The sequence below is a fragment of the Xiphophorus maculatus genome, chromosome 12 (assembly GCF_002775205.1).
Source record: "Xiphophorus maculatus strain JP 163 A chromosome 12, X_maculatus-5.0-male, whole genome shotgun sequence".
Classification (NCBI taxonomy): Eukaryota; Metazoa; Chordata; class Actinopteri; order Cyprinodontiformes; family Poeciliidae; genus Xiphophorus; species Xiphophorus maculatus.
In genome coordinates this window covers 8,394,812-8,422,468 of record NC_036454.1, presented here as the reverse complement: position 1 = coordinate 8,422,468, position 27,657 = coordinate 8,394,812, and the positions used below count along the sequence as shown (strand labels likewise).

At 38.9% G+C, this 27,657-nt stretch overlaps 2 protein-coding genes across 4 annotated transcripts; one reads left to right on the top strand and one right to left on the bottom strand.

The window, feature by feature from the left end:
* Positions 1–6: 6 nt before the first annotated feature.
* LOC102231060 (uncharacterized protein YwnB-like) lies at positions 7–5,887 on the bottom strand. Of its 2 annotated transcripts, none has more exons than XM_005800984.2 (5): positions 5,801–5,886; positions 2,939–3,150; positions 1,374–1,575; positions 932–1,096; positions 7–857 (listed from the first exon to the last, which is right to left on the bottom strand). In XM_005800984.2, the coding sequence occupies exons 2-5, from the start codon at positions 3,071–3,073 to the stop codon at positions 715–717; spliced, it is 645 nt and encodes a 214-aa protein (XP_005801041.1). In that variant the 5' UTR covers positions 3,074–3,150; positions 5,801–5,886; the 3' UTR covers positions 7–714. The 2 variants fall into 2 exon arrangements, with proteins under 2 accessions (XP_005801041.1, XP_023198958.1); XM_023343190.1 differs by having other exon boundaries at positions 730–852; positions 5,801–5,887.
* Positions 5,888–6,556: 669 nt separating this feature from the next.
* On the top strand, positions 6,557–27,413 carry LOC102219812 (serine/threonine-protein phosphatase with EF-hands 2-like). Of its 2 annotated transcripts, XM_023343243.1 has the most exons (18): positions 6,557–7,159; positions 8,626–8,685; positions 8,825–8,833; positions 10,063–10,190; positions 10,292–10,346; positions 13,134–13,309; positions 14,591–14,705; positions 14,846–14,892; positions 16,117–16,283; positions 16,382–16,418; positions 16,917–17,066; positions 17,146–17,484; positions 20,769–20,954; positions 21,060–21,202; positions 21,919–22,025; positions 23,001–23,167; positions 23,902–23,989; positions 26,894–27,413. In XM_023343243.1, the coding sequence occupies exons 2-18, from the start codon at positions 8,634–8,636 to the stop codon at positions 27,145–27,147; spliced, it is 2,220 nt and encodes a 739-aa protein (XP_023199011.1). In that variant the 5' UTR covers positions 6,557–7,159; positions 8,626–8,633; the 3' UTR covers positions 27,148–27,413. The 2 variants fall into 2 exon arrangements, with proteins under 2 accessions (XP_023199011.1, XP_014324984.2); XM_014469498.2 differs by lacking the exon at positions 8,825–8,833.
* Positions 27,414–27,657: the final 244 nt, after the last annotated feature.

Below are 27,657 nucleotides of genomic sequence, written 5' to 3'. Positions count from 1 at the left end.
TCACAGTAAAGCTGATAGTTTTATTAGGGAAACATGTTTACAGTTTTACTAAATATTCATATGTCTGGAAAAATTATCCAATCAATCATTTTTGCCCTTTAGTACCATAAAAGAAGTAGTGATTAAATGTTCACAACCACCTATAAACCTTATCAGAAATATTTTAAATCCCAGTGAATTAAATCCAGCCGGTAATTCTTCTGTTAGTCATTTAGACGGATAAATTTAAGAGTGTAGAGAAAACTGGACCTTTATCACGCATTTTACCTGGAACACTTACAATATATAACGTTTATTTTTAGCAATGAGAGCAGGCACAGTGACGACGCCCCTATCTGGTATGCTGCTGCTGCTCCCATTAAAGCTTTGGTTAATGTAAAACAACATTTTACCAAGTAATTTTATCTTAGTTTCTAGTGAAAATATCTTAGTACACTTGAAATAAATTACTAGTAACTTCTCAACGAGCTACATGAACTTGTTTTAAGTCAATATCTCCTTAACTTATAGAAGAAAAACTAGAACTTTTTCATCAGTATTAAGGAGTTATTGACTCTAAACAACCCAACTTATGAGTTGGTTTTTATTTCAAGTGAACTAACAAATTTGCAGTAGAAACTAGACCAAATACTTGGGAAGATTTTGTTTTTGCAGTGCAGCACGGACACCAAAGTAACCAGAAAACGTCTGTGTGGCTAGAAACGGCCGGTGACTTCATTTGGTGGTGAAGGCGACGCCCTTCTTGACCCAGGCGTTGCTGTTCAGCAGGGACAGCATGAAGCGAGCCACGTCTCCTCTTCCCACCTGACCGCTGCTGTCAGGCACAAAGTATCCCTCGTGCGTCAGAAACTCCTGAGCTGCAACAACAACCTTCACTTTACCCGTTGATTTTGTTTTGTTTTTTCTACTTCTTACTTTTTTCTACTCTCACCTGAGGCTGCCAGGTTCTTCAGGCCGGGCGGCCGAACTACAGTCCAGTTGATGTCCTCGGTTTTCTGCAGGAAGCGCTCCATCTCGTACATGTTGCTGAGGACGCTGCGGATCATCGGCAGGAGAAGGAACCGGATCAGGAACGGAGACTGGGCTCCAGAGTTAGCTAACCAACATAAAAAAATATGACACAATCTCACACAAAGCAAACATAAAAAAATACCAACAGTAGCACTACCAGGTAAATCTCTCATCTACAAGAGACATTACTCAGTAATTATGGGGATAATAAGTCTGTCGTTGGAGGTTTCCATGGCAACTGCTTTAGAGACTTTGGATAAGCAGGTTATCAGTTCAGGTATTCCAATATTTGTTAATGGTTTTTATCAACACGTTCTGCCACATCAATGAGTTTGACACGCTGACCTGTGCAGCCCACTTACGGTCTGTGTACCAAGAAGTCATGGTGATGACCCTGTTGACCCGGGCTTCTCTCATGGCGCCGACCACGGCCGCCATCGACGTGGTGTAGCCCGTCACGCCGGAGAAGAAGGAAGCCGGAAAGCCGAGGCAGGACATGACGACATCCTGGTCTTTGAAATGAGGCTTCAGGCTGTCTGCTGAGAAAATATCAGCCGACACAACCTGGAGACAGACAGACAGCAGGTCGGCATGAAGCCATTTTGATCAACATGAAGCCATTTTGATCAACATGAAGCCATTTTGATCAACATGAAGCCATTTTGATCAAGGGAAACACATGTTTCACAAAGATAAACTGGAGAAAACATAAAGAGAACCAGTCAACAGTACTTTGTTCTTATCCTCAGGTTTGTATTTAATACTTAATAATTAATTGATAAGCGGCCATTTTCTTAAAAACCTCAGTGTTCTCTTGTATCAATTGAGCCGACCGGCTAAATTTTTCATAATGTGCAGCCAAAATAGTTATTGACATCTTTCATGATTCCTGCTCTGACTTCAAGCCTCATTTCTCACAAGGAGTGAAATAAAATCGATCCTGATCTGGAAACAGAAAACCTCACTGCCAATTTACAATTCGCAAAATATTGTAAAATATTTCATATATAATTTATAATGATAAAACATCCATGAAACAGGACTGGGCTACAAACCTACACAAACTGGCAGGACTCCAGTTAAATGTGGCCTCATTTGGCTTCCATTGATCTATGGGTGATACAAAACAAGTATTTTTTTATTTTTGCACTAAATTATTTTTTGGTAAGGAGATTGTAGTTTCTTTTTTTTAGCTACTTTCAGAATAAGCTGACTTAGAGCCTTGTGTCACATTAAATTCAAACAAGCTGCTGCTGGCAACGCCTACCAACTCAATGTTTACACTCACATGTGAAAATGGCTGCAAACAAATGCTCAATTATACAACCATATCTTTGAAAAGCACAAGTAGAGCCTACTGCACAATCAACAAGAATGCAGCAAGTGGTTTCTGGATCGTAAGTCAACAGAAAAACACTTAGTTTTTTCCAGCAGCCATTGTATAAGACATTCAGCAGTAAAACCAGGTAACAGACTGGGCTCCATTGAGGTTGCTAGGTAACAAACTGGGCTCCATTGGGGTTGCTAGGTAACGGGCAGTGCCTGCTGATTTGTCACATTACATTCTGGAGGTTTTTGAAAACGGCTCATTTTCCAGACACCAAAAAACTTTAACTTACTGCCAAAAAAGCAGCTGGGTGTTTTTATTTTAGAGCCTGGGTTGCTTTTCGAAGCTGTTGAGACCCAAATGAAAGTATAAAAATGTGAAAATTTGGCATAACAGGTCCCCTTTAAAGTTACACCAGACAAAACAAGGATTATCTTTAGCTTTTAAGTTAAATTAAAATTAAAAACTTGCATCCATCACAAAACTATATATTGTGTTACAGTTTACTATTATTGCACGGCTTCGGTTCTTAAAGAAACAACATGCTGAATATGTGGCTCCATAAACGCACCTGAACTTTGAACCTGGGTTAAGTTTTACCTTGAGGTTGTCATGGTGCACTGTGAGCTTCGCCGGGTTCCTGACGACGGCGGTGACCGTATGGCCCTGCTCCAGCGCCTGTTTGACCAGAAACTGTCCAGTCTGCCCAGTGGCTCCCAGCAAAGCGATCTTCATCTTCCAACCCAGTCAGGAATTAAAACTGATCCGATGAATCAGTTCGATGGCTGCGAGCTGCTGAGCTGAGGTTTCCTCTTTGTTACACAAGCAGAAGTGTAAAAAAAGGATTACTGCACAGAGATAAAGACATCCTCTCCCACATAAAATACGGTTTCATCATATGACAGAGTTCACAGTCTACTCTGAATAGCACAATATAAGAAATACAGGGTTAAGATGGCAACTAAAACATTTTTATATATAATCTATATTAATAATTTGCTCTTTTTTGATTCATAAAATCACTTAAATTATAGAAAAAGTGGCTCAGAAGAAAAAATTATGTTTTTGTTATGTTTCAAAACATTTAGCAAACAAGTTTGAGTGTGAAATAAAATAAATCCCCGACATTTGTTGCTCATGAATAAACAATTAAACAAATTTAATCTGGAGTTATAAATATTTAAAAAGTGTAAATAACTAGTAGAAACCAAGATGTGTCTCATGAAATTCAGCCAAAAAGATTATTTTTCCTTATTTTTGTCTGTAATTTTAAAATAGAATCAATTCTTTATCTAATTATTGTTTTATCATTGTCTTTATAACTAGTGCATAGATTTGAGAAACTTTAAAAAGTAATTATTTGGAAAGAAAATGGCAATTTTTATGATTAAAAAAATAAATAAAAATGACTATGATTCAAGGAAATGTGGCTCAATTTTACTCAGAAATATACATGATTAGCAAGAATTATCAAAAGCAACACATTGATAATTATTTTAACTTGCAGTGTAAATAAAAATTACTTTCAATGTTCATAAGTCAGAACAAAACACCTGTTGAGGATTGGATCGCCTCAACTTCAAGGATCACTCTGAAGTTTTAAGTTCCACAGAATAAAACTTGAGGAACGTCGTTTTAGACTTGTTGAACAGCCACTGATTATCGTCTACATGCAGCATGTGATCAGCATCTTCTGATACCACATAGATAATTAATTTGACCCGGATCGGTTCAAACAGAGACACACTGTGCAGCTTTCCTCGCCTTGTCCAATTAAACATTTTGGTTTCCCCCCCGAAATCTCCAAAAACAGAAATGTCTCTGCAGCTAAATAGAAAACATGAAACATTATGATGTTTAGTTTATCAAAGCGTAAAAGACCAATACTTTTTTCTACACAACGTCAGCTCCATGTTCAAGCACCAAAGTTATGGGGAATTTATATAAATATGAGCCATGTTTTATTTTTACAGTTTTATTTAGTAGGTATAGTTGAGTGTAGATGGAAAATGAATGACAAACTTTGGACAAATGGCCACAGGTTGGAATTCAGCCTCATTACAGGAGGTTAAAGTTCATCCAGAGGCAACCTGTTGATTTAAGTCTTCAAAGCCACAAATCACCAAAATAAAATCCTATTTTTAACCCTTTGAGATGAAGAGGAATTAATTTACTTTTCTTAAAAGATTTTGGTGCAGAATGCAAACAGAACACATGCCTCCCCATCTAGGAAGTAATTTATCTGTAGGTGTTGAATAAGATCAATATAGATCGGATTTGATCAGATGCAACTGAAATACCAGGAGTCCATTTATCCTACTAAATAAATATCAACACACAGGAAGCTCTTTCATGCAGCTTAAGCTAACATGACTTAAGATTTAAATGCCGAAAAGCTTCTAATTTTTTCCTTTTCTCTTGGTTTCAAACCTATTACCTCAACTAAAGATCCTATAGCACAATTTTACTTTTGTTTTAAAAAAGAAAAACAAACCCAAAACTGTAATATGAGTCAAAAATGTAATCTGGAGGTCAGACCTTAAAAGTTTAAATCAGTATTTTCCAGGAGAAATCTAATTAGTTGCAATTAATCAGTAAATTAAATTAAAATGAGCTTGATCAATTTTGCTTACAGATATAACATGACCCATTTAATTGATGGTTTCAGATGTAAGTGGTTTTTATTTTTGTTTTATTTATTGGTTTTGGTTTTATTTTTGGATCTTTAAAATATCTTTCCATTCCAGTGTTTAGTATTCTTTCCAAAATGAAAGTTTATTGGTGATTGACAGTGCAAACTTGAATTATTATGCCATGAAAACTGTCTCAAAACAACAATATTGTCATTTATCGCTATAATTACAAGGACAATTTCTCATCCAGCAAAATTTATCATGACAGGCTTACTAATCACTTTGATTACTAATAATCACTCTTTAATTACTTCATTTCACAATAAATTTTTTGGAACATGAATGGTAAAATTTTAAACAGGCCTTGTTTTCTGTGAGTCTAGAGATATTTTGTATTTTAATAATTACACTCTTACGTCAAAGAAAGTCTTTCAAAAGAGTGAAGTAATCCCACAAAATTTTAAAGACGTTTATGAGGATTCGTGATCACAAAACCTTAAAACTGTGGGGAAAAAAACAGCTGCCATTTCATACTAGATCAATCTTCAGCTGATGTTTTCTGCTTATGCTGTCAAAAGGAGGACGAGTATCAGCTTGTGACAACTGAACCTTAAATGACCTCTGCGGGTCTAACATTATCTAACCAAAGCGAATCTTCGACACAGTCAGTAGTTTTGGATCTCCTCTTTTTCAGAGGTATTTTTGTTCCTAAATAACTTTTAGCGACTCAAACAGTTTCAGATACGTATCCAAACATCTGCAACTAGCAACCAGCTAGCTGCAGCTTTAAAACGCAGAGTGGACGTTAGCCACGGTAGCATTAGCTTACCTATGCCCGGTGCTACGTCCGTCTTTGTTTCTACGGCGTTTAGAGGGCTGTTCAAGAGCACAAACGTTCGCGTGTGTTTATAAAACAAGGTTTCTGAGGTTGGTTTTGGTTTATTAACACACAGAAGTAGATGAAAACTAGAAATTACCGAAAAGGTAAAATAAAATATATATATATATATATTTGTCCATACTTAAAGGATAATTATAAAAAAAAAAAGGAAAATATTAAAAACTGGAAAGGAACAGGGGAAAATGTAAGCTAATTGTTGACTTTGTGGTTGATTTAGCTGTGTTGGCAAATTTGCACGTGCTTGTTTTGTTAAAGAAGCTAATTTCCAAAATACCCAAAGACAAAACTTTTGTGCTAATTTAGAATATGGGCAGAGGTGGGTAGTGTACCCAAAACTTAGGAGAAATACTTCAACATATTTTTACTCAAGTAAAAGTGAAAAGTTGCCACACCCCCAAATATTACTCAAGTAAGAGTAAAAAGCATTTGGTAATAAGGCTTCAAGTACAATGATACTGATCAAAACATCAGATGGACCAAAATATGAAGTTATGTGGAAATCTAGGATATTTTATGGACCAAAATGTAAATAATTCAAATAAATAACATAATTACAAAATAACAAGAGCAGGCAAAAGGAAATAAATCCGTAATTTATTTCAATGTAAAGTTTATTAGACATTAATAAAAACATGTGTCTGTTTCTGGTGAATTTACTCCAAAATACTCCAAAAAGTAATTTTCCCCCCAAAAAGTTACAATTCACAATGGTTGGACACCTTGAAAATCATACATATGCCCTATACTTTTTATACAGCCTTCAGACTGAACTTTAGTGAAAAATTTACTTGCTTTCTTCATAAGTTTATCAAGATCTCATCAGGACAATGTAAAAAATCGTTTTAGTGAGACTTCATTGTGTGTGCTTGGTTAAATTTTCCTGAGATAACATGTAAACACCCAGTTAGTCTCCTGCTGTCAAAAATCCTCTCAAAACCAGTGGCTGCCTTCCTTCTTGCCACCATGGAGATTCCTCTAGTCGCATCAAGTCATTAGCTCAGGTAATCCACTTGTGGCCTGGTGCTTTGATTATGAGATCTTGGTCAGGGAGTCAGGACTAAACGAGCGTCAGCCGCAGAGAGGAAGAGCTGGACAGTCAGAGTCGCATCCTTCATGGGGCCTCGGTGTTGATGTTCTAATCGGACTCGCTCACAGCGGTGAATGACCTGATCCAGGCGAACTTGTGGATAATGCAACTGAGTAAATGGCTGCTTAAATTCATACTGGAACAGCAGGCAGACAGCCAAACAACGAGGCCAGCTGCTACCGGATAAGCAAGGCTGTCACGTAAGTAAAAATCTGATTTTAGTCAGTCAAATTGGTTGGTCAAAAAGACAAAACATAAACTAACTCACTCACTCTTTGGTTACTTAGCAACACCTTTCTGAGTAACTTGTGGTTACCTAGCAACAACCTGCTGAGTAACTGGCACAGCAACAGTTTAAAGTTTCACTACTGTGCCTCATAACTTACTTAAACTTTACTTAAAAACAAAAAACTGAGTGGACTGGAAGCTGTATATAAACCACCAGTTTGGAAATGTTTCAGATATTTAAAACAAAAAATTAATCAATAATTATCAATATCAACAGATTTGAAAAAAAGACTGTCTTACTCTACGTTTTGATATTTGCGTCATCTTTAAGGTTTTCAATACTGTTTAAAATATATTTTGTTTTTGTTCACAAAGGATAAAGATTTTAACAAAATTCTGCTTTTTATTGTAGTAGATTTAACCAAATCATTCCAGTGTAAACATAAAACACGGCTTGTTGCCATCAGGCTTCCGGCAGGAAGAAGGGAAGCTAGCTGCTTATGCCTCCTTTTAGTGATGTCTTATTTGTTTATTTATCTTCTTAATAAGTGGGTCAATAAAGTATCTAGCCACCTAGCAAATCAAAAATCATTTATTATTATTTCATTCATTGAACTCAAATAAAAGTCGGACATTTTAAAATGCCCCATCCGGGCAGAGATTTCCTGTTTTTGTGTTTCTTTAGTTTGTTTTATGTAAGGCTTCTTAGAATTGAGACAAAAACAGACCTGTGAGGCAGGATTGAGGCCAATCACAGAGGGAAGGAGCAAACCAGCAGTTAACAGGATTAAAGCATGAATGGCCTCCAGATTTAGCTCCTCTGCTACCGAAATACTCAGCTATTATCTGAGACTTGGACAGAGGCAGAACTGTTTTAAAATAATGGGAAAAGGCTGTAATCTCTCTTGTAAATTATCCTGAAATGAATCAGCAGTTACATATTCATACGTTGGCAAGGAGTTGGTAATTATTCTGATGCTGTATGTCCGTTTGTTATTTACAGTTGTCATTGTTATTATGGGTCAGTACATTTTCTTGTCTTGTTATGAGAGTCAGTTTGTAATAATTATGTTTTTGTGTAATTTAACTTATTTGTTGGTTCTCTAGCGCAGTGAACAAGCAGCATGTTTTTAATTACAAATTCCTGACAAGTACTGAGTCTGTAAGTGATATGTTTCATTAGACTGAGAGAAGGGATAGAATTAAATAAGTATTAACGTCTTCCAAACAGAAAAGTGGTGGTAAGCTAATTATTTTGTTACTGTTAAGTACGCACATGTTTTCTCTTGTCCTACTGGTTACCGTTTTTTTTGTTGTTTTTAACATCGTGTTTGAAATAAATAAGTAAATTAAAAAAAGCTAAAAATTTGTCTTCTTATAGATTGATATGTGCGATGCCTTTTTCACTAACTATCATGTTTCTCTGGGGTTTGAACAGGAACAGTCATGGGATGTGGCGTCTCAAAGTCCAGCCAGTTCAACAAACATTCCAGGAAAGGTACAACCATCATCATCATCATCATCAATCCCCAGTTATTTAATTTAACACAAGAAGATCCATATTTTCTTCCATATATCTAAACTTTATTTGTATCCATGAATTATGCGTCTCTCTGTTTCTGCTCTGCTGCATTCAGCCGTCACCAGTAAGTTACTTCTGTTCTGAGCTTGTTCTGCTTTTCGGGATAAACTCCATCCTGATATTTGTAGAAAACTAACAAAACTAAATAACTATGGCCCTGTTGCTGTAGTTAGTTTGGGACGACAGGCAACTCCACCTGCTCAGCTACCATCTAGAGCACAGGTGTCAAACTCCAGTCCTCGAGGGCCGCAGTCCTGCAGTTTTTAGATGTGCCACAGCTACAAAACACTGAAATGAAATGTCTTAATTACCTCCGCCTTGTGTTGATAAGTTCTCCAGAGCCTTGCTAATGACCTAATTATTCTATTCAGGTGTGGTGCAGCAGAGGCACATCTAAAAGTTGCAGGACTGCGGCCCTTGAGGACTGGAGTTTGACACCCCTGATCTAGAGTAATGGCATGCCTCAGGGCTGTGTGCGTAGTCCCCTGTTTTTGTTCCCTCTTCATCCTCGTCTACAAACCTGTTCATGGCTCCCACTCCATAAATAAGTTTGAGAACCAGATGATGGTGGTTGTTTTTGTCCAACACAATAACTAAATAGCCTCTAAAGATGAGTTGGTTGAGTAATGGGCTCAACTAGGTGTAGCCACCCTAAATGGGTTATAATTTTGTTGCTCAATTAAGTAACTATGTTATCCTCAGTTCTAAAAATACAATGGAGTATTAGGGTCATGCTAAGAAAAAATAAAATAAATAAAATTACGAGAATAAAGTCATAATATTATGAGAATAAAGTTGTAATAGTTTGACTGGATTCTCGTATTATTTCGACTTTAGTCTCATATGTCTTTATTATTGTAATATTGTGACTTTATTATTGTAATATTGTGACTTTATAATTGTAATTTTACTATTTTATTCTCATAATTTATTTATTTTTTCTTAGCGTGGCCCTAATAGCCCGTTGTAAATGCTATATATACCAAACATAGGTTGAAAAATTTTTGACTTTGCAATTTGACAGCTTAAAATTGGGCCTCTGTCTCTTTAAGAAGCTCCTGCTCTTTCCAACACTCTGCCTTCATAACATCATCTCAACAATGCTTCTTCATTATGCCCTTTATAACCGTTCTTAGGAGTGTTGGACAGAGAAGTAATTTGTATGATAAGCTCAGCAGACGCACACAATCTGCAGATTTTTAGTATGAATAAATAAAGATTTTCTGCTGTAATTAAGTTATTTTTAAAAAATAAATATATCTCATAGTTAATCAGCTGCTCCCTATGTTTTAGCTATAAGAGCTGCTGTCCTGATTCAGCGATGGTACCGGCAATATGTTGCTCGCACAGAGATGAGACGGAGATACACCTGGCACATCTTCCAGTCCATCGAATACTCCGGAGAACAAGCCCAGATCAAGGTGAAAACCACTGGAAATGTTCAAATTGTTCAAATTTCTGACAAACAAAGAAAAAGAAGCAACACCTCAGTCTTCATTTTACTTTCTCCTTCATTTTACAGCTTTATAACTTCCTCGGCTACCTCATGGACAACTTCACACCATCCAGCACAGAACGTAAGCTTTGTGTAAATCAAAATCCATCCATCCATCCATCTTCTTCCGCTTATCCGAGGTCGGGTCGCGGGGGTAGCAGCTTCAGAAGGGAGGCCCAGACTTCCCTCTCTCCAGCCACTTCTTCTAGCTCCTCCGGGGGAATCCCGAGGCGTTCCCAGGCCAGCCGAGAGACATAGTCCCTCCAGCGTGTCCTGGGTCTTCCCCGGGGCCTCCTCCCGGTGGGACGTGCCCGGAACACCTCACCAGGGAGGCGTCCAGGAGGCATCCTGACCAGATGCCCGAGCCACCTCAACTGGCTCCTCTCGATGTGAAGGAGCAGCGGCTCTACTCTGAGTCCCTCCCGGATGACTGAGCTTCTCACCCTATCTCTAAGGGAGAGCCCAGCCACCCTACGGAGAAAACCCATTTCGGCCGCTTGTATCCGCGATCTCGTTCTTTCGGTCATGACCCAAAGCTCATGACCATAGATGAGGGTGGGAACGTAGATCGACCGGTAAATCGAGAGCTTCGCTTTTTGGCTCAGCTCTCTCTTCACCACGACGGACCGGTACAGCGCCCGCTTGACAGCAGACGCTGCGCCAATCCGCCTGTCGATCTCCCGCTCCCTTCTTCCCCCATTCGTGAACAAGATCCCGAGATACTTAAACTCCTCCACTTGGGGCAGGACACCCCCCCTGACCCGGAGGAGGCACTCTACCCTTTTCCGGCTCAAGACCATGGCCTCGGATTTGGAGGCACTGATCCCCATCCCGGCCGCTTCACACTCGGCTGCGAACCGCTCCAGCGAGAGCTGCAGATCACGATCTGATGAAGCCAAAAGGACCACATCGTCTGCGAAAAGCAGAGATGAGATCCTAACGCCACCAAATCGGACCCCCTCAACACCTTGGCTGCGCCTAGAAATTCTGTCCATTAAAATGATGAACAGAATCGGTGACAAAGGGCAGCCCTGGCGGAGTCCAACTCTCACCGGAAACGAGCCCGACTTACTGCCGGCAATGCGGACCAGACTCTGACACCGGTCATACAGGGACCTGACAGCCCGTATCAAAGGGCCCGGTACCCCATACTCCCGGAGAACCCCCCACAGGGCTCCCCGAGGGACACGGTCGAACGCCTTCTCCAAGTCCATAAAACACATGTAGACTGGTTGGGCGAACTCCCATGCACCCTCCAGGACCCTGCCGAGGGTGTAGAGCTGGTCCAGTGTTCCACGACCAGGACGAAAACCACACTGCTCTTCCTGGATCCGAGGTTCGACTATCCGACGGACCCTCCTCTCCAGGACCCCTGAATAGACCTTGCCAGGGAGGCTTAAGAGTGTGACCCCTCTATAATTGGAGCACACCCTCCGGTCCCCCTTTTTGAACAGGGGGACCACCACCCCAGTCTGCCAATCCAGGGGAACTGCCCCCGATGTCCATGCGACATTGCAGAGTCGCGTCAACCAACACAACCCCACAACATCCAGAGCCTTAAGGAACTCCGGGCGGATCTCATCCACCCCCGGGGCCTTGCCACCGGGGAGCTTTTTAACCACCTCGGTGACCTCGTCCCCAGAGATTGGAGAGCCCAACCCAGAGTCCCCAGGCTCCGCTTCCTCAGTGGAAGGCATGTTGGTGGGATAGAGGAGGTCTTCGAAGTACTCCGCCCACCGGCCCACAACGTCCCGAGTAGAGGTCAGCAGCACACCATCCCCACTATAAACAGTGTTGGTGCTGCACCGCTTCCCCCCCCTGAAACGCCGGATGGTGGACCAGAATCGCCTCGAAGCCGTATGGAAGTCTTTCTCCATGGCCTCTCCAAACTCCTCCCACGCCCGAGTTTTTGCCTCAGCAACCGCCCGAGCCGCATGCCGCTTCGCCCGCCGGTACCCATCAGCTGCTTCCGGAGTCCCACAGGCCAAAAAGGCCCGATAGGACTCCTTCTTCAGCCTGACGGCATCCCTCACCGAAGGTGTCCACCAGCGGGTTCGAGGGTTGCTGCCGCGACAGGCACCGACAACCTTGCGGCCACAGCTCCGATCGGCCGCCTCGACGATGGAGGCACGGAACACGGTCCACTCGGACTCCATGTCCCCCACCTCCCCCGGGACGTGTTCGAAGTTTTGCCGGAGATGGGAGTTAAAGCTCCGTCTCACAGGGGATTCCGCCAGACGTTCCCAGCAGACCCTCACAACACGTTTGGGCCCGCCAGGTCTGACCGGCTTTCGCCCCCACCACCGGAGCCAACTCACCACCAGGTAGTGGTCAGTGGACAGCTCCGCACCTCTCTTCACCCGAGTGTCCAAGACATATGGCCGCAGATCCGATGAAACGATGACAAAGTCGATCATCGAACTGCGGCCTAGGGTGTCCTGGTGCCAAGTGCACATATGGACACCCTTATGCTTGAACATGGTGTTCGTTATGGACAATCCATGGCGAGCACAGAAGTCCAGCAACAGAACACCGCTCGAGTTCAGGTCGGGCGGGCCGTTCCTCCCAACCACGCCCCTCCAGGTCTCACTGTCATTGCCCACGTGAGCGTTGAAGTCCCCCAGCAGAACAAGGGAGTCCCCAGGAGGAGCACTCTCCAGTACCCCCTCTAAGGACTCCAAAAAGGGTGGGTAATCTGAACTGTCGTTCGGCCCGTAAGCACAAACGACAGTCAGAACCCGTCCCCCCACCCGTAGGCGGAGGGATGCTACCCTCTCGTTCACCGGGGTAAACCCCAACGTAAATCAAAATATTTTTTAAATTCTTGTTTCTTCAATCAAACTGAGCTTGAACTTTGTCGTCCTTCCAGGAAATTTGATCTCGCACATCTTCAGAGAGAATGATGTCTGTTGGGACTCAGAGTGGGAGCGGTACTTCTGCTACAAGAACATCGAAGTGCCGGAGGTTTATTCCGGGCCGCACCTCACCTTCCCGCTGACGGTGGAGCAGGCAGTCGGCCTGCTAGAGGCCTTCAGGAGCAAGAAAGTAGGAACACAAACACCTCACGTGTTTTTATCTGCAAAAATAAATTATGGGGAACAAGTTTATGTCCTTTTTCTAAAGTTTTAATCTATTACTACATACAGTATATATCTTTAAATATCTGATAAAATATTTTGGGCGATGTATGAAAGGCTTTAGCCACTCAACCTCTCACAGCTAGCTAAGCAAAGTTAGTGGAATCAACTCACTCTTGGTTACCTAGCAACAACTTGCTGAGTCACTTGTGGTTACCTAGCAACACCCTGTTGAGTAACTGCCACAGAAGCAGTTTATGGTTTTACCACAGCGCCTCGTAACTGCTTAAAAATAAAAACAACAATTTGGAGTGAAAACTACGGATAAAACAGAAACGGTCATGCCAGCAGTTTGGAAATATTTCAGATATTTAAAACAAAAACATTAATCAATCATTATCAGTATTGACTGATTTGAAATGCTAATATGTGATATGTTTTTCAGCCATATAGTCCAGGCCTATTTTGGGCAATGTCAAGATTGCAAACGTCCTAAAAGGGCCGATTTTGCCAGAATGTTTGATAAAAGCCATTAACAAACTGTTAAAATATTTAATCCAGTGTCTTGATTTAATAAGTTATTTGGACAATTAAATGATATTTAACATCTTCTCACAGGATTTCTTGATAGTTGTTTTACTTTTTTTGCAGTCCAAATTACTGATTTTGTGCTGCTAACTTAGAAATATTTGAAAGAAAATGTGTGACATTCCCACTTATGTGTGACAGTAAATGTGACTTTTTATGACTCTCCACATTGATCGCGGACATCAAGTAAAGCCGAGGCAGCAGTAGAGTAGAAGTAAGAAATACTGCCACCTGCAAGTGGAGCTAGTATCAGTTTTTGATTATTTTTGAGGAAAATTTACAATAAACTCATGCATTAGTATAAAAAAGTGCTGGTGAATTTGCACAAATAATGCAAATATTTTGTCAGTGAATTTCCGCAAAAAATTAGAGGGACTGATTTGTATAATCTGGCTGTATAAAAATAAAAACAACTTAAAGTTTCACAGCTGTGGCGGCCTTCAGTTTGAACACTTGTGTTGTTAATTATTTATACTACACATTGTCACATGTTTATTGTCAGTTTTTGTGTAAAATTCCACATAAATTGCATTAAATAAATGAATTTAATGAATGAATTAATTTAATATTTGGAACGAATATTCATGGTGGCATTATTTTGCTGTGTGTTTATGCATCTGTGTCCTCGGCCATCTTTTCTCACTCCTCTCTCTCCCAGCAGCAGCTGCACTCTCGCTACGTGCTGGAGCTGCTGCTGGAGACGTGGAAGCTGCTCCGCATGCTGCCAAACATCAACCGCATCTCCACCTGCCACAGCAAGGAAATCACTATCTGCGGTAAGATTTAACAAATCTCTGGTAAACAACATTTGGTAAATTAGACTCATGTTTTGACCCTTTAAGCATGAGAATACTGTTCAAAAATGAACATAAGAACAGTTCCTTTTGTATGAACTGATTCATTTTTGTCCATGCAGGTGATTTGCATGGACAGCTGGAGGATCTGCTGCTGATTTTTTACAAGGTTAGATATTGTAAATGTTGTTTTTTTCTGCTGATATTTAATGCAGTTACATTTAAATTGGTACACTCTGATCTTTTCACAAACTAATACATATTTTTGGTTTAGTTTCTTGTGCAAATATCTTAGTACACTATAAGTAAGACAAAGCAGATTTCAGCAAAATATAGAAGCTCTTTTTAAAGTAAATAATTATTTGATATTGATTAAAAAGTTCTAGTTCAACTTGCAGATTGTTTGACATATAACATTTTTCCCATGTTAAAAGTGAAACAGTTTGCCAGTGGAACTAGTACTTTTAATCAATATCAAGGAATTATTGACTTAAAACAGCCTCCATATTTTGCTGAAAAGTTAGTTTTGTCTTATTTCAAGTGCTCAAACTATCTTTTGTACCTTTTAACAAATTTGTTCTCGATACAACTGAGACATCTGTATGTTTAACGGGGTTTTTGTTGAGCAGGTCAGCCGATTGCAGCTCATAGATATGAAATGGAACGAAAATAAAACCTTTTTTTAAAAATATTTTACAAATAAAAATAGCTAGTTTTGAATATCTGGAGAAAATATCATATATAACAATGAAATATTTGCAGATTCTTGTTTGCAAAATAGCACAAGACAGTCAGGAGAGGTTACATTTCTTACGTCATAGATTCTCACCTGGATTTCTGTCTGGACTTTGACTGGGCCATTCTTACGTTATGTTTAGGGTTGTAAAGGTTTTTCCAAACTTCTCTTTGATATTTTCCTTACGTTAGTTTGGAGGCAGAATCTGTAATTAATTTTTTATTTTAAAATGTTGTGATCACTCTGATAACTTTAAGAGATTACGAACACACCGGTGGGTGGTGAAGATATTTTTTATTCGTCAAATGTCCAGTTTGAGGCTTTTAAAAATAATTTTTGAGAACTTTTTGATCTCGTAAGATAGGATTAAGTTAACTATTGCTTACATCTAAGTTGTAAGAAATATTTAGCTATTACGTTGTCTATGTTTTTGCTAGAAAAAAACAATCAAGTGGAAAGTGTGTTTAAGAAACAAACCACCTTTTGTTACCCGCAGCCTCTCTTGAATAATTCGTATCCTGACAACACGAGACAAATTATTGCTTTATTTTTTTTTATCCCGTGTTCTTCTCTGTGTACTGTTGCCAATTTCATTGTTTGCATGCATGCTGCAGATTATCCGTGTAATCTTACATTATTTGCCTGTTTACATCCCAGAATGGCACGCCGTCCTTAGAGAAGCCCTACGTGTTTAATGGAGACTTCGTCGACCGAGGAAAAGACTCCATTGAGATTCTCCTCATCCTGTTTTCGTTCATGCTTGTTTATCCGTGTGACGTCTACTTGAACAGAGGCAACCATGAGGACCACATCATCAACCTCAGGTGGAAAAATATACATGCAAATGTTGGGGATTAATGGTATAAATCTGAGTGAATGAAGCCTCCTGTTTTCTCTCTGACTTCCTTTGTTGTGTTTCCAGGTATGGATTCACCAAGGAGGTGCTGACTAAATACAAGGTACATTGTACAGATTTTTCATTCAACCACTTAAACCTTTTTATGCAATATTATAAATACATAAAAAATGCAAATAAACAAATAATTCAGTCCCTATTTTAATTAAGAAACTAAGTATTTTATTGCCTAAAAATACAATACCACAGTTTTGATTTAGTAGATCTGAACCAGGTGAAGCTAAATCAGCCACTTGAGGATTTTTGGCTAAAACATGTTTACAAATGTGTTTTGATCTTAAATGCAAAATGTTTATCATTTTTGTACCATTTTGGCTTAATTAATACTCTGAAATGTAAATAAGACATTTAGATTTCAGTAAATGTCTTATTTCTTTAGTCTGAATACTGGAGTTAACGATTAATCAATTACTAAATTAGTTGACAATTATTTAAGTAATTAATCGTGATTAATCACAATTAAACCAATTAATTGTGTCAGCCCTGATCTAAATTTAATCTGAAACGAACTGTATTACATTCTGTTCATGTTTCACCTCAGATTCACGGAAAGCGGATCTTGAAGCTGCTGCAGAAGATTTTCAGCTGGTTGCCATTAGCAACCATCATCGATCAGAAGGTGCTAGTCCTCCACGGCGGTATCTCCGACTCTACGGATCTCAGCGTTCTGACCAAAGTGAACCGATACAATGTGAGAAACATTCACGTTTCGCTCAACTTAGACTTATCCACAGTCTTTACATTCACTCTCTGCTCTGTTTCTGACCCAGTATGTTTCAGCGCTGCGGCCTCCGAAGAGGAGGAACCACAGCTCGGCGGGCATGTCCATCGACATCGACATGGACGACGACCTCTGGAGCACCAGTAAGATCTACCAGCGCCGGGCGTCCCTCACGTATCCCAAGCCGCTCGGACCGCGGGAGTGCTTCCACAACCGCTCGCTGCAGGACTTCTCGACCCGGATCAAGGCCAACATGGAGAACGAGCTGGAGCACAGCAAGAGGAGAGAGGTCATCCTGGCAGCGGCGCTCCACAGGTCACAGCAGGACATTCTGTCTGCGTCCACCGACTCTATGAACAGCGACAACGCCAAGGACGAGTGGAGGCAGGTAAGAGAGCTGAGAATCTTCTCAGAAACTAAAAATATCTAAAAATAATAATAATTTATTCGGTTTCAGCACAGACAGCACATCAATACCTCCAAAATGTCAACCCCACTGGTTTCTTACTATCCTCATGTTTTCTCAAAAGTTCTGGCAGGATAAATTCCCAGTGAATAAGTTGACCAGAGATTTCTAAATACATAAACACAGATATAGACTGCAGGGCTGAAACAATTAATCACGATTAATTGTGGTTAATTGATTATTGAAATAACCATCAACTAATTCAGTAATCAATTAATTGAAATAATTGTGATTAATAGTGATGCTTCCTCACTCTGCATAAGCAGATGACATTGAGGTCACATGAAGCATGGAGGACAACTGAAGGAATGTTAGGATTATATTTACATCGCCCTTACAGCAAATTCATAAATTTCACCCCATTTTGTCTCTTTACAACTTCAGTGTGTTTTACTGACTCTATGATTCTGACCCATAAATGTACTTCAAACTAAACCGCACCAATTAATTGTTTTACCAGGGCTGAAACGATTATTGGATTAATCGTGATTAATCGTGATTAATCGATTTTGAAATAATCATTAGCTAATTTTTTAATCAGTTAATTGTTAACTGGAAAATACAGACTCAAAAAAGATCAATTTCTGGAAGAACAGCACACTCAGAGCAGCAATTAGTCCAAAACTATGCAAAAAATATATTTACTTTGCAATTAAGATAATAAAAAAATCCTTCTTTTTCTATATCTTACCTTCACATGGTTCAAATTAGGTAAAAAAAACAACTCTTACTTTAGAATCAGTGAATCTAAAACATAATCATCAGATCAGCCCTACTCTATTGATGGTAAGTAAAGCAGAAAGGGTTGAGCTTTTCACATGTTGATGTTAGTTATTTGTTTTTGGCAGCAAATGCATCCTTCGCTACAAGTGATCAGGCTATGATGTTGCATTTTGAAAATGTTTCTTTTCTTACTTAAAAAAGAAACTGAATTATTTATTTGTATATTTTAATGCATTTCCAATTTGCAGAATGTTCCATTTTTGTTATTTGATTAATCGATTAATCATCTGAATAGTTGATAGATTAAGTGATAACTTATATCATCGTTATTTGCAACTGTAATCTGTTCAATTATTGCTTACAAACTAAAGAATGCTCCATGTGAGGCAAAGTTTGAGCCCCAACCAAGAGGGAACAGTTCACCTTTCAACCACAAGGAGTATTTCTTCAGGTTGATGTTTGATGTTTATGCATTACAACGCATCAGTTTCCAAAATGTCGCGCTTGGATCTAAATTTTAAAAATCTCTGGAGATTCACAGACAAAAAAGTGAAAGAAAGGAGTTGGTCATTTTCCAGACGCAGATTTGTTTATCGGTCACAGCTCCACCTGAGATGTTTACATCGTAACGGTGTCAAGCGTACAAAGACATGGTGGTCAGGGGTCACGACCTTTGTGCTCCAGCCTTCTTCCAATCACAACCAGACAAGCCAAGGCTTCGACTGCTGTAATCCTCGATAATCTCCCTGCCGTGACTTCAATCTGCTTTTCAGGCTGACTGTCTCAGCGGCTTCAGAGCAGCTCGGCTCAATGAACAGCTGCTGCACCGTAACGTAAACAATAGACTGTAAAAATGCGGAGAGAAACTTCTATATTTATTATACTTGGTTTAGTTAATGACTGTCTCCTTTTATTCTTACAATACTTGTGAATGAATAATGCAGTAAACCTCTAAAAGGGTTAGGGTTAGGGTAAGGTTTAACCATGTAGAGTTTCTGCACCTAGAATGTGTCTGGGAATTAAATGTGACCTATTATGCTTCCTTGAACAAGTTAGGATAGGTTTATGGGCTATACAAAACATAATTTGGACAAAATGATTTTTATATAATGAGATTTTAGTGAGTTCTGCCTATCTTTAGCTCCTTTTATAATGAGCTGTTTGAGAGTCTCTCATCACTTTAAATCCAAATAAGCTGCTGCTGGTCACGCCCCCAACTTAACATTTATACTCACACATAAAAATTGCTGCATACTGATGCACAGTTATACAATGATACATCTTTGAAAAGCATTAGTAGAGCCTCCTATACAACCAACAAGAATGCAGCAGTGGTTTCTGAATGGTACGTCAACAACAAAACACTTGTCTTTTCCAGCAGCCATTGTACATACAGCTATAAAAGGTGTTGCCGGTCTGCTTGGGTTGCTAGGTTACGGGCTGGGCTGGGGTTGCTAGGTAGCTGCTCAGAGTCTTCGATTGTGACTCAACAATTTAGAGGTTTTTGGACCCAGACTGTGGGCCGTAAGGCAGTAATTTAATCAAATTACATCACAAAATTATTTCCAGCATTTGTTCAACAGATAAAAACAGCGACCAGAGACTTAAAATACAAGACATTTTTTGATTTCCTTAGATCTTTGTTTAATTAACTTAATATCAGCAATACTGAGAGACAAATGTCTCTTTTGCTTTTAATTTGTCGGTCACAAGTTCAAAATATTGGGAATTTTAAGGATGAAATTAATTTTTTTATTATAAGAAAAGGAAAAACTCAACCTGAAAGGTTTGTCCCTTCCTGGTTACACTAATGGCCACAATGTCACACACAGTCCTACCAGTGGTGCTTGATGGGACGAGTAAAAGAACAAGTCAGGAAATCTTGTGGATTATAAATACTAAAAATACTCAGTCCTGCACAAACAATTTCTCAATTTCATCTAATAAATTTTAGCTTTATAAACTTGAAAATACATCCAATAATTATTTTATTAATTATATTTCTCTTTATATTTAACAGTATATGAAATAATTAGCAATTAAATTGTGGGCAGTTTTTAAAAAAACCTTTTTTTAGCTTTTGCAGTGTGTCCAAAGTGTGGCTCGGGGGCCATTTGTGGCACTTGAAAGGATATTGTTTGGTTCCTGATCACAAGCCAAGAGCAGTAAAAAATTTGGCCAACAAAACAGAAAACAATCGATGACCCCAAAAAAATGGAAATGAATGTTTTCCTACTATATTTTTACAGTTACGATGTAAAATGCCACTGGACATTTTTAATTTAATGAATTTTGTGGCCTGTCAGTAGTTTATATTTGCCAATTTTGCCCCCCAGGGCAAAAGGTTTGGTCACCTGTGGTGTAAACCATAGCAAATAGAAATTAGAATTTTGGAATTGAAAACTAAATGTTGAATAACTGAGTAACTCACCTATTGTGAAAGTTTATTTTTAGTTGTAAAATCTCTTTTTGTGTGTCTGCAGATTCTGGACCTGCTGTGGAGCGACCCGATGAACCAGGACGGCTGCATACCCAACGAGGTGAGGGGCGGAGGCTGCTACTGGGGTCCGGACGTCACTGAGGACTTCCTGAACAGACACAACATGCAGCTCATCATCCGCTCACACGAGTGTAAACAGGAGGGCTACGAGTTCTGCCACAACCGGAAGGTGAGATCGGGTCGACAGTTAGTTCATCTGTCGACCCCACGAATCCTTCCTTTAAACACCGGCAGTGTCGCCTAATGAGCGCCTTCTGTTACCGTCTTCACCCAGGTCCTCACTCTGTTCTCTGCCTCAAATTATTACGACGTGGGAAGCAACCGGGGGGCCTACGTGAAGTTGGGTCCAGACCTCGTGCCTTATGTGATCCAGTACCAGGCCAGTAGCATGACCAGAGAACTCACCGCCAGGCAAAGGTAGGAAAAATACCTGGAGTCAAACATGTGCAGAACAAATTACATGTGGAAGACGAAATGTAGAGCTTTGATTTTCCTAATTTCAGAAAAAAAAACACATGCTCTTCCACATCCAAACGCTGCAAAAACACAAAGTCTTAAAACGTAGTTTTTTATCCAGATTCGAGTACACTTGAAATAAGACACGATTGACTTATAAGTAACTTTTTAGCAAGATATAGAAGCTTGTTTAGAGTCAATAAAATTCCTTAATATTGATGAAAAAGTTCAGATTCTTTTGCCAGATTATTTCACTTATAACATGGCAGGGACATCATGTTATAAGTGAAATAATTTTCCAGTGGAAAAATAACTTTTTCATCAATATTAAGCAATATTATTGACTCTAAAAAAGCTTGAATATCTTGATAAAAAGTTACTTATAAGTTAAGTTGTCTTATTTCAAGTGTACTAAGATATTTTATACTAAAAACTAGACAAAAAGATTTCATGTTTTTGCATTGAAGAAATAGGCAGGTAGTCACAAAGTCGATAAAAATGCCATTGAACTGAAAAACATGACATAAGTGTTTCGTATCAGTTGATGTCGTTTCTGGCTTTAAATATCTGAAATGAAACAAAACAGGTGGGGTGAACTGGTGGCTGAGAAACACATTGTAAAGCATCTTAAATAGTTTTAATCCGATTTAATCTGTTTCCTTCCGTGTCGTTTGCAGCGTCGGGCGAACCGAACGCTCGGCCCTGAAAGTCCTGCGGGAGCAGCTGTTTGCGCACAAGTCAGACCTCCTCTGTGCCTTCAAAAAGGTTGACACAAAGAACGCAGGTGTGTGGTGTCGGTTTTCACACGTTCAGCCTCCATTGGATCTGGTGACAATCTGAAAGTTCAGTGCTTTGTTTGAGGAAAATTTGAGCGCAAATCTTTTGTATCCATTGTCTAGCACTACGATACCCATTCAGGATAAACAACGCCTGTTTTTAATCTCTTCCATCAGTTTCATAGAAACTTTAGATGGAAGATAAGTGATTCCTTTCTGTCGAAGGAACAGTCCTGAAAATGTAGAGGAGTAAATATAATGCACTGCAAAAACACAAAGTCTTACCAAGTTTCTAGTGCAAATATCTTAGTACATTTGAAATGAGAAAAAACAAGTAACTTTTCAACAAGATATAGGAGCTTTTTTAAGTCAATAATTTCTTAAAGTTGACCTATTATGCTTCCTTGAACAGGTTAGGATCGGTCTATGGGATACAAATGATATGTTCACTACATTTTTTTAACAGTCATTTGTAGGTAATGAGATTTTCGTCTAGTAAGTTTATTAGTCTACATAGTTTATGGTGTATTTCGAGCTCCTTCCAGAATGAGGTGATTTAGAGCCTCTTGTTACTTTAAAATGTGAATTTTGTATAATATGTCCCCTTTAATATTGGGAAAAAAGAACTAGTTCCATTGGCAGATTATCTTACCTATGTGAAAGATATCTTGTTATAAGTGAAATAATCTGTCAGTGGAAGTAAAACCTTTTCATCAAGTTACCTGTAAGTTCGTTGCATCCTATTTCAATTGTTCTAAGATATTTGCACTATAAACTAGACCAAAATACTTGGTAACATTTTGTGTTTTTGCAGTGCAGCACATTTTATTCTGGATAGTTACTTCACTTAATTTCAATCCCTTTAATCAGATTCCTTGACGCTTCATCACCATACACGCAGAAGTCTTAACAACAAGATGCTGCAGCCCTGCTTTAGTGAGGAGCTGAAGTATTCCTTTGATGTGAACTTTGACCTCCACCAGGTTTGGTGTCCCTGATTGACTGGGCCTCAGCGGTGGAGAGCGTTATGCACCTGAATCTGCCGTGGCGGATGCTGCGCTGTCAGCTGGTCACCTGCAAGTCGAGCGACGGCATGATCGACTACTACGACTGGTTCAACGAACTCGCCATCAAAGGGCCCAACACAGACGTAAGGACGCAGAAACGCAACTGGGACCAGCCAGTCACAGATCAACAAAGATATTTAACCTAAATTTTATAAACGTATGGATAAGTTTTCTTTATCAGCATTATGAGGAAACTTTAAAAAGCCCCAATAGCTGAAATTGATGTGGTTATAAATATGATTAATACTATCAGGAATTAGAAAAATTATACAATATTTCTAAAAACTCTCCCCATGTTTTGCTAAGCAAGTCATTTGTTTGTTGTCAAATGCATGAAACGATTCAGATTGTCTATAAAGGAAAATAAACAGAGAAAGACTCAAGACACCTTACATGTTAATAAGTTTTTATATCTGTGGTGTTAAGGGCCTAAAACATTCTAAAAAGTGAATTATTATTCCATAATTTTTATCTCTTTTTGTTTTAGCTTGATATTTTGTAAACTTCCAAAACATGTCACAAACGAACAAACCATTTTTAGATTAATTTAATGTAAAAAATCTTTGCACCTTAACTTAATTTTACTCTAAACATTATTTGCATTATTTTGTAACAAACCAAATCATAATATTTCATGACAGCAGATTTAATAAACAGTGGATTTGCATGTTTTTGTGTAAGGATAAGGAAATGCTTTAGGAAAAGTTTTAGAAACATCATTGAGAGGAAAATCTGGAAGAAATAAGAGGCTGTAAATTTAGAACAATTAGAAACCAGTCGACCAGAAACGGTTCTGTTTTCTGTTTTTCTCTACCAGCACATCGACCAGAGCCTGCTGGAAACTTTGTACCGCCATCGCTCCACTTTGGAGACCATCTTCAGGATCGTAGACACAGACAACTCAGGTACAAGAACTGCACAGTTTAATTATGTATTCAGCATATCGAGACAAAATAACGCTGTTTTTAATGCACTTTTGGTTTGTTGGATGGTTAGTGTCAGGACTGGTAGACAGGTTTGGTAGATTTGAGTTTTAAGACTAGATTTACATGAACAATTTGAACAATTCTGATTCTGAGATTAAATTCAGAATTCTGTTTTATCTTTCTTTTAGCCTCCCTAATTCTCCTCCGTCTAAATGTACAACAGCATATTAGGGACATTGTAGATAAAAAAGACAAAATGAGTCAATTTCCACCAAGAAACAAAGATTCATCTCAGAAATTTTCTAGAAAAAACAAGGAAATTTGTGAGAAAAACAGAAATTTTGAGATGAATGGTCTTCCGCTTACAGTCGAAAAAGTCAAACTTTTAGGACTTTTCAAACTCAGACATTTCCAAGTATTTTTCTAACTACAACAACCCCAATACACTGTCGCAGAACTGTTATAATAATGTTCATTTAATTAAAATATTACTTGTTAAATTTGTTGTTGTGCAGGTAATTTTTGCTTGTTTACTTGGGGAGAAAAAGCAAAGTTGGGGATTTTGAACTTGGGAATTTGGTGTAAAAAGTTTCTGGTTTAAATAGAGTCTCCTGAGCCTCTGTTAATCCACAACGAGCGTGTCAAAGAGGTCACGGCTTCCTGAGTCCTGGTAGGGATTAACCCACTGACCTACTGCTCCCTTTCCCACTTCTGAACCGTCACAGAGTTTCACACCACCTTTCCTGCATCCTCTTCCTCCAGCATCCACAGCAAATTAGGACTACTGTAGACAGAAAAAAATAAATACATTTCTGCCAAAAAAACCTCAAAAATTTCAAGAAATTTTGTAAAACTGAAAATCATCCACACTGTGCTAATTTTTACTTTTTACTTTTCAAACTCAGAAATTTTAATTTTCAAATTTCTGAGATTAATCTAAAAAAAAAATCAGTTTTTTTTCTTGAAAATTGAAAAGTAAAAAAGACAGAATTTTCTGAGTTCCAAGAGTCGAAAATTTGTGAGAAAAAAAAATCAGCAATTTTGAGATTCATCTCAGAGATTTTCTGAGACTTTTTGACTTTTCAATCTTCCAAGTTTTTTTTCTAGAACATTTCTGAGATAAATCTCAAAATTTCTGAGCTTTTTTCTATCATTTTTTTTTTACTTTTGGAATTCATAAATTTCTTTGTTTTTTCTGAGGTTAATCTAAAAATTTCTTTTTTTATTGCAACTTTTCAGAAAAATAAATAAATTCTGAGCTCCAAAAATGGAACATTTACAAGAAAAAAATCAGAAATTTTAATCTAAGAAATCTTCTAGAAAAAACATTTTGACTTTTCCAAGTTTTTTTCTAGATAATTTCAGAAATCAATCTAAAACTTTCTGTGATTATTTTTTCTTGCACATTTTCAGGAAAAAACAAAGAAATATCTGAGCTCCAAAAGTTTTAAGTTTAAAAATTTCTGATGTTTTTCTTGCAGATTTTTGGCTTTTGGAGTTCAGAAATTTCCTTGTTTTTTCAAGTAAATTTCTGAGATTATTCTGAGCATTTCTATCTTTTTTGGTGGAAATTTACTTGTTTTTTCTTTTGTTTTTCTATCTATGGCAGGGGTGTCCAAACTTTTTGCAAAGAGGGCCAGATTTGATCAAGTGAAGATGCCCGGGGGCCAATAGTTTGTTCGTACATTTTTTAACTACAAAAGTTTAATGCAAATACACACTGTTATAAAACAATTTTCATTGTCACAATTATCTTTATTTTTCAAATGACAAAATAACCAAATATAAGCCACTCAGGCAAATGAGAACAACTCTAAATACACAAATTCTGCCTTTCTTTCATATCTGGAGAGTCAGATAACATTGAACAAACTGTATGAAATACCTTAAATTTACATGAGTTTAAAAATATCTTTGCCTCAAGAACATTTTAAACAGGAGTTATAAGTAATGCAAAGTTGTCTGTTATTATTAAATCTTAAAACAAGTGAATTTTGCTCATCATTTACTATATCTACAGGTTCATAACCAAATCTTACTCAAGAGTTTAATAAAAATAAGTGCCATAAATCCAGGTGCACAAATGTTCTTTTGGCTCTTCACTGCTGATAGTGACAGATGTTACCGTTCAAAACACTCAGTTTCATGTCCTCAACTCTCAGTGCCACACTGTTACTGCCAGGCAAACATTTTTCTCAAATTCTTGCTTCTTCTCAGGGCAAAATGTTCTCCACCATTTTCATAACACAGTTTTGATAAATGTATCTTCAGTAAAAGGTTTGCCATGTTTAGCTATTAACATTAACTTCGTAGCTTGCTTTGGTGGTATTTTCTTTTGACTCACAGGCCCGCGTGAAGAATCGCTGCTTCACTTTTTCAGCACGGTCACTTCGTGGTCACTTCCTGTTAGCTTGTTGTATGTGTTAGCATGTTTAGTCTGGTAGTGTCTCTTTACATTGAAATCCTTAAACAAGGCAACCGTCTCACAAATTAGACAAGCACAATTGCCTTGATTTTCAGTGAAGAAGTGTTATAATTCCCATCTCTCTTGAAAGCGGCGGCCCTCACTGTAAACTTTCCTCGTTTTCTTTGCAGTGGCCATGGCAGAAATGAGTGGAGAGCGGTTCGCTGCACGGAGGCAGAGACTGATAGTATTAAAGTGGTGCTGCCACCATTTGGTGAAAGGAGGAATTACAGTTTCAAGTTTTATGATTTATTTATTCTGTTTCACAGTGCAGGCGGGCCATAAATAATACATTATAAGACCGAAGCTGCGGGCCGTATGAAATCTGACCGCGGGCCGTGATTGGCCCCCGGGCCGGACTTTGGACATGCCTGATCTATGGTGATTGTAATTTGACATCAGGTCTTTCTCTTCCTCAGGCTTCATCAGCATGGAGGACTTCCGGCAGACGTGGAAGCTGCTCAGCGTCTACCTGAAGATGGCGATCACAGACGAAGACATCTGCAACCTGGCCGAGACCATCGACAGCAACCACGACGGCAGCATCGACATCGACGAGTTCATGGAGGCTTTCCGGCTCACGGACAAGAAGAGCCGCCTGGAGAGGGGACGCAGCATGTTCATGGCCACGACGTCGGACCTCACCAAGCTGGAGGGCGACCCCAACGTATGACCCAGCAGACTCAAAACAGATGTGCAGCCGCTCACGACACAAGCTGCTTTGATGACGCACGCGGCGACGCAGGATGGCGCAGAGAGGCAGCTGCGTCGGGGATCACGGGGGATTAGGTGGAGCTCTGAGATCACGTGTTTGACGGTGAAGGTTCATCTCAGCACGAGGAACAAGAGAGACGAAAACAACACAGGAAACATTTTTTAATAGCTACAAAACTGGAATAATGTGACAACTGCACTGTAATTAAAAAAAAATAAGTGTTAGACAATGAGTACGTGGATTCTTGCATTTCCTACAAAGAGAAAACGTTTTTTAAACAACTAGAAGATGCAAAATATGCACATTACAGGCAACTCTTGTACATATTTTTGTAAATAGCTTTGAAATAAATGTATGTTTTATTGCACAACTATAATCCTACACTGAAAAATCAAACTTTAATTTGAGTACATTTAGATTTTTTTTTTAAAGGTGACCAGTTATGGTTCCTTGAACAGATTAGGAAAG

Coding starts and splice junctions, on each gene's coding strand:
- LOC102231060 (XM_005800984.2), bottom strand. CDS start 3,073: ATGAAGATCGCTTTGCTGGGAGCCACTGGGCAGACTGGACAGTTTCTG. Junction 1,097..1,373: donor GACTTCTTGGTACACAGACC/GTAAGTGGGCTG, acceptor TATGTTGGTTAG/CTAACTCTGGAGCCCAGTCT. Junction 858..931: donor GAAGAACCTGGCAGCCTCAG/GTGAGAGTAGAA, acceptor TTGTTGTTGCAG/CTCAGGAGTTTCTGACGCAC.
- LOC102219812 (XM_023343243.1), top strand. CDS start 8,634: ATGGGATGTGGCGTCTCAAAGTCCAGCCAGTTCAACAAACATTCCAGG. Junction 10,191..10,291: donor GAGAACAAGCCCAGATCAAG/GTGAAAACCACT, acceptor TTCATTTTACAG/CTTTATAACTTCCTCGGCTA. Junction 10,347..13,133: donor CACACCATCCAGCACAGAAC/GTAAGCTTTGTG, acceptor TCGTCCTTCCAG/GAAATTTGATCTCGCACATC.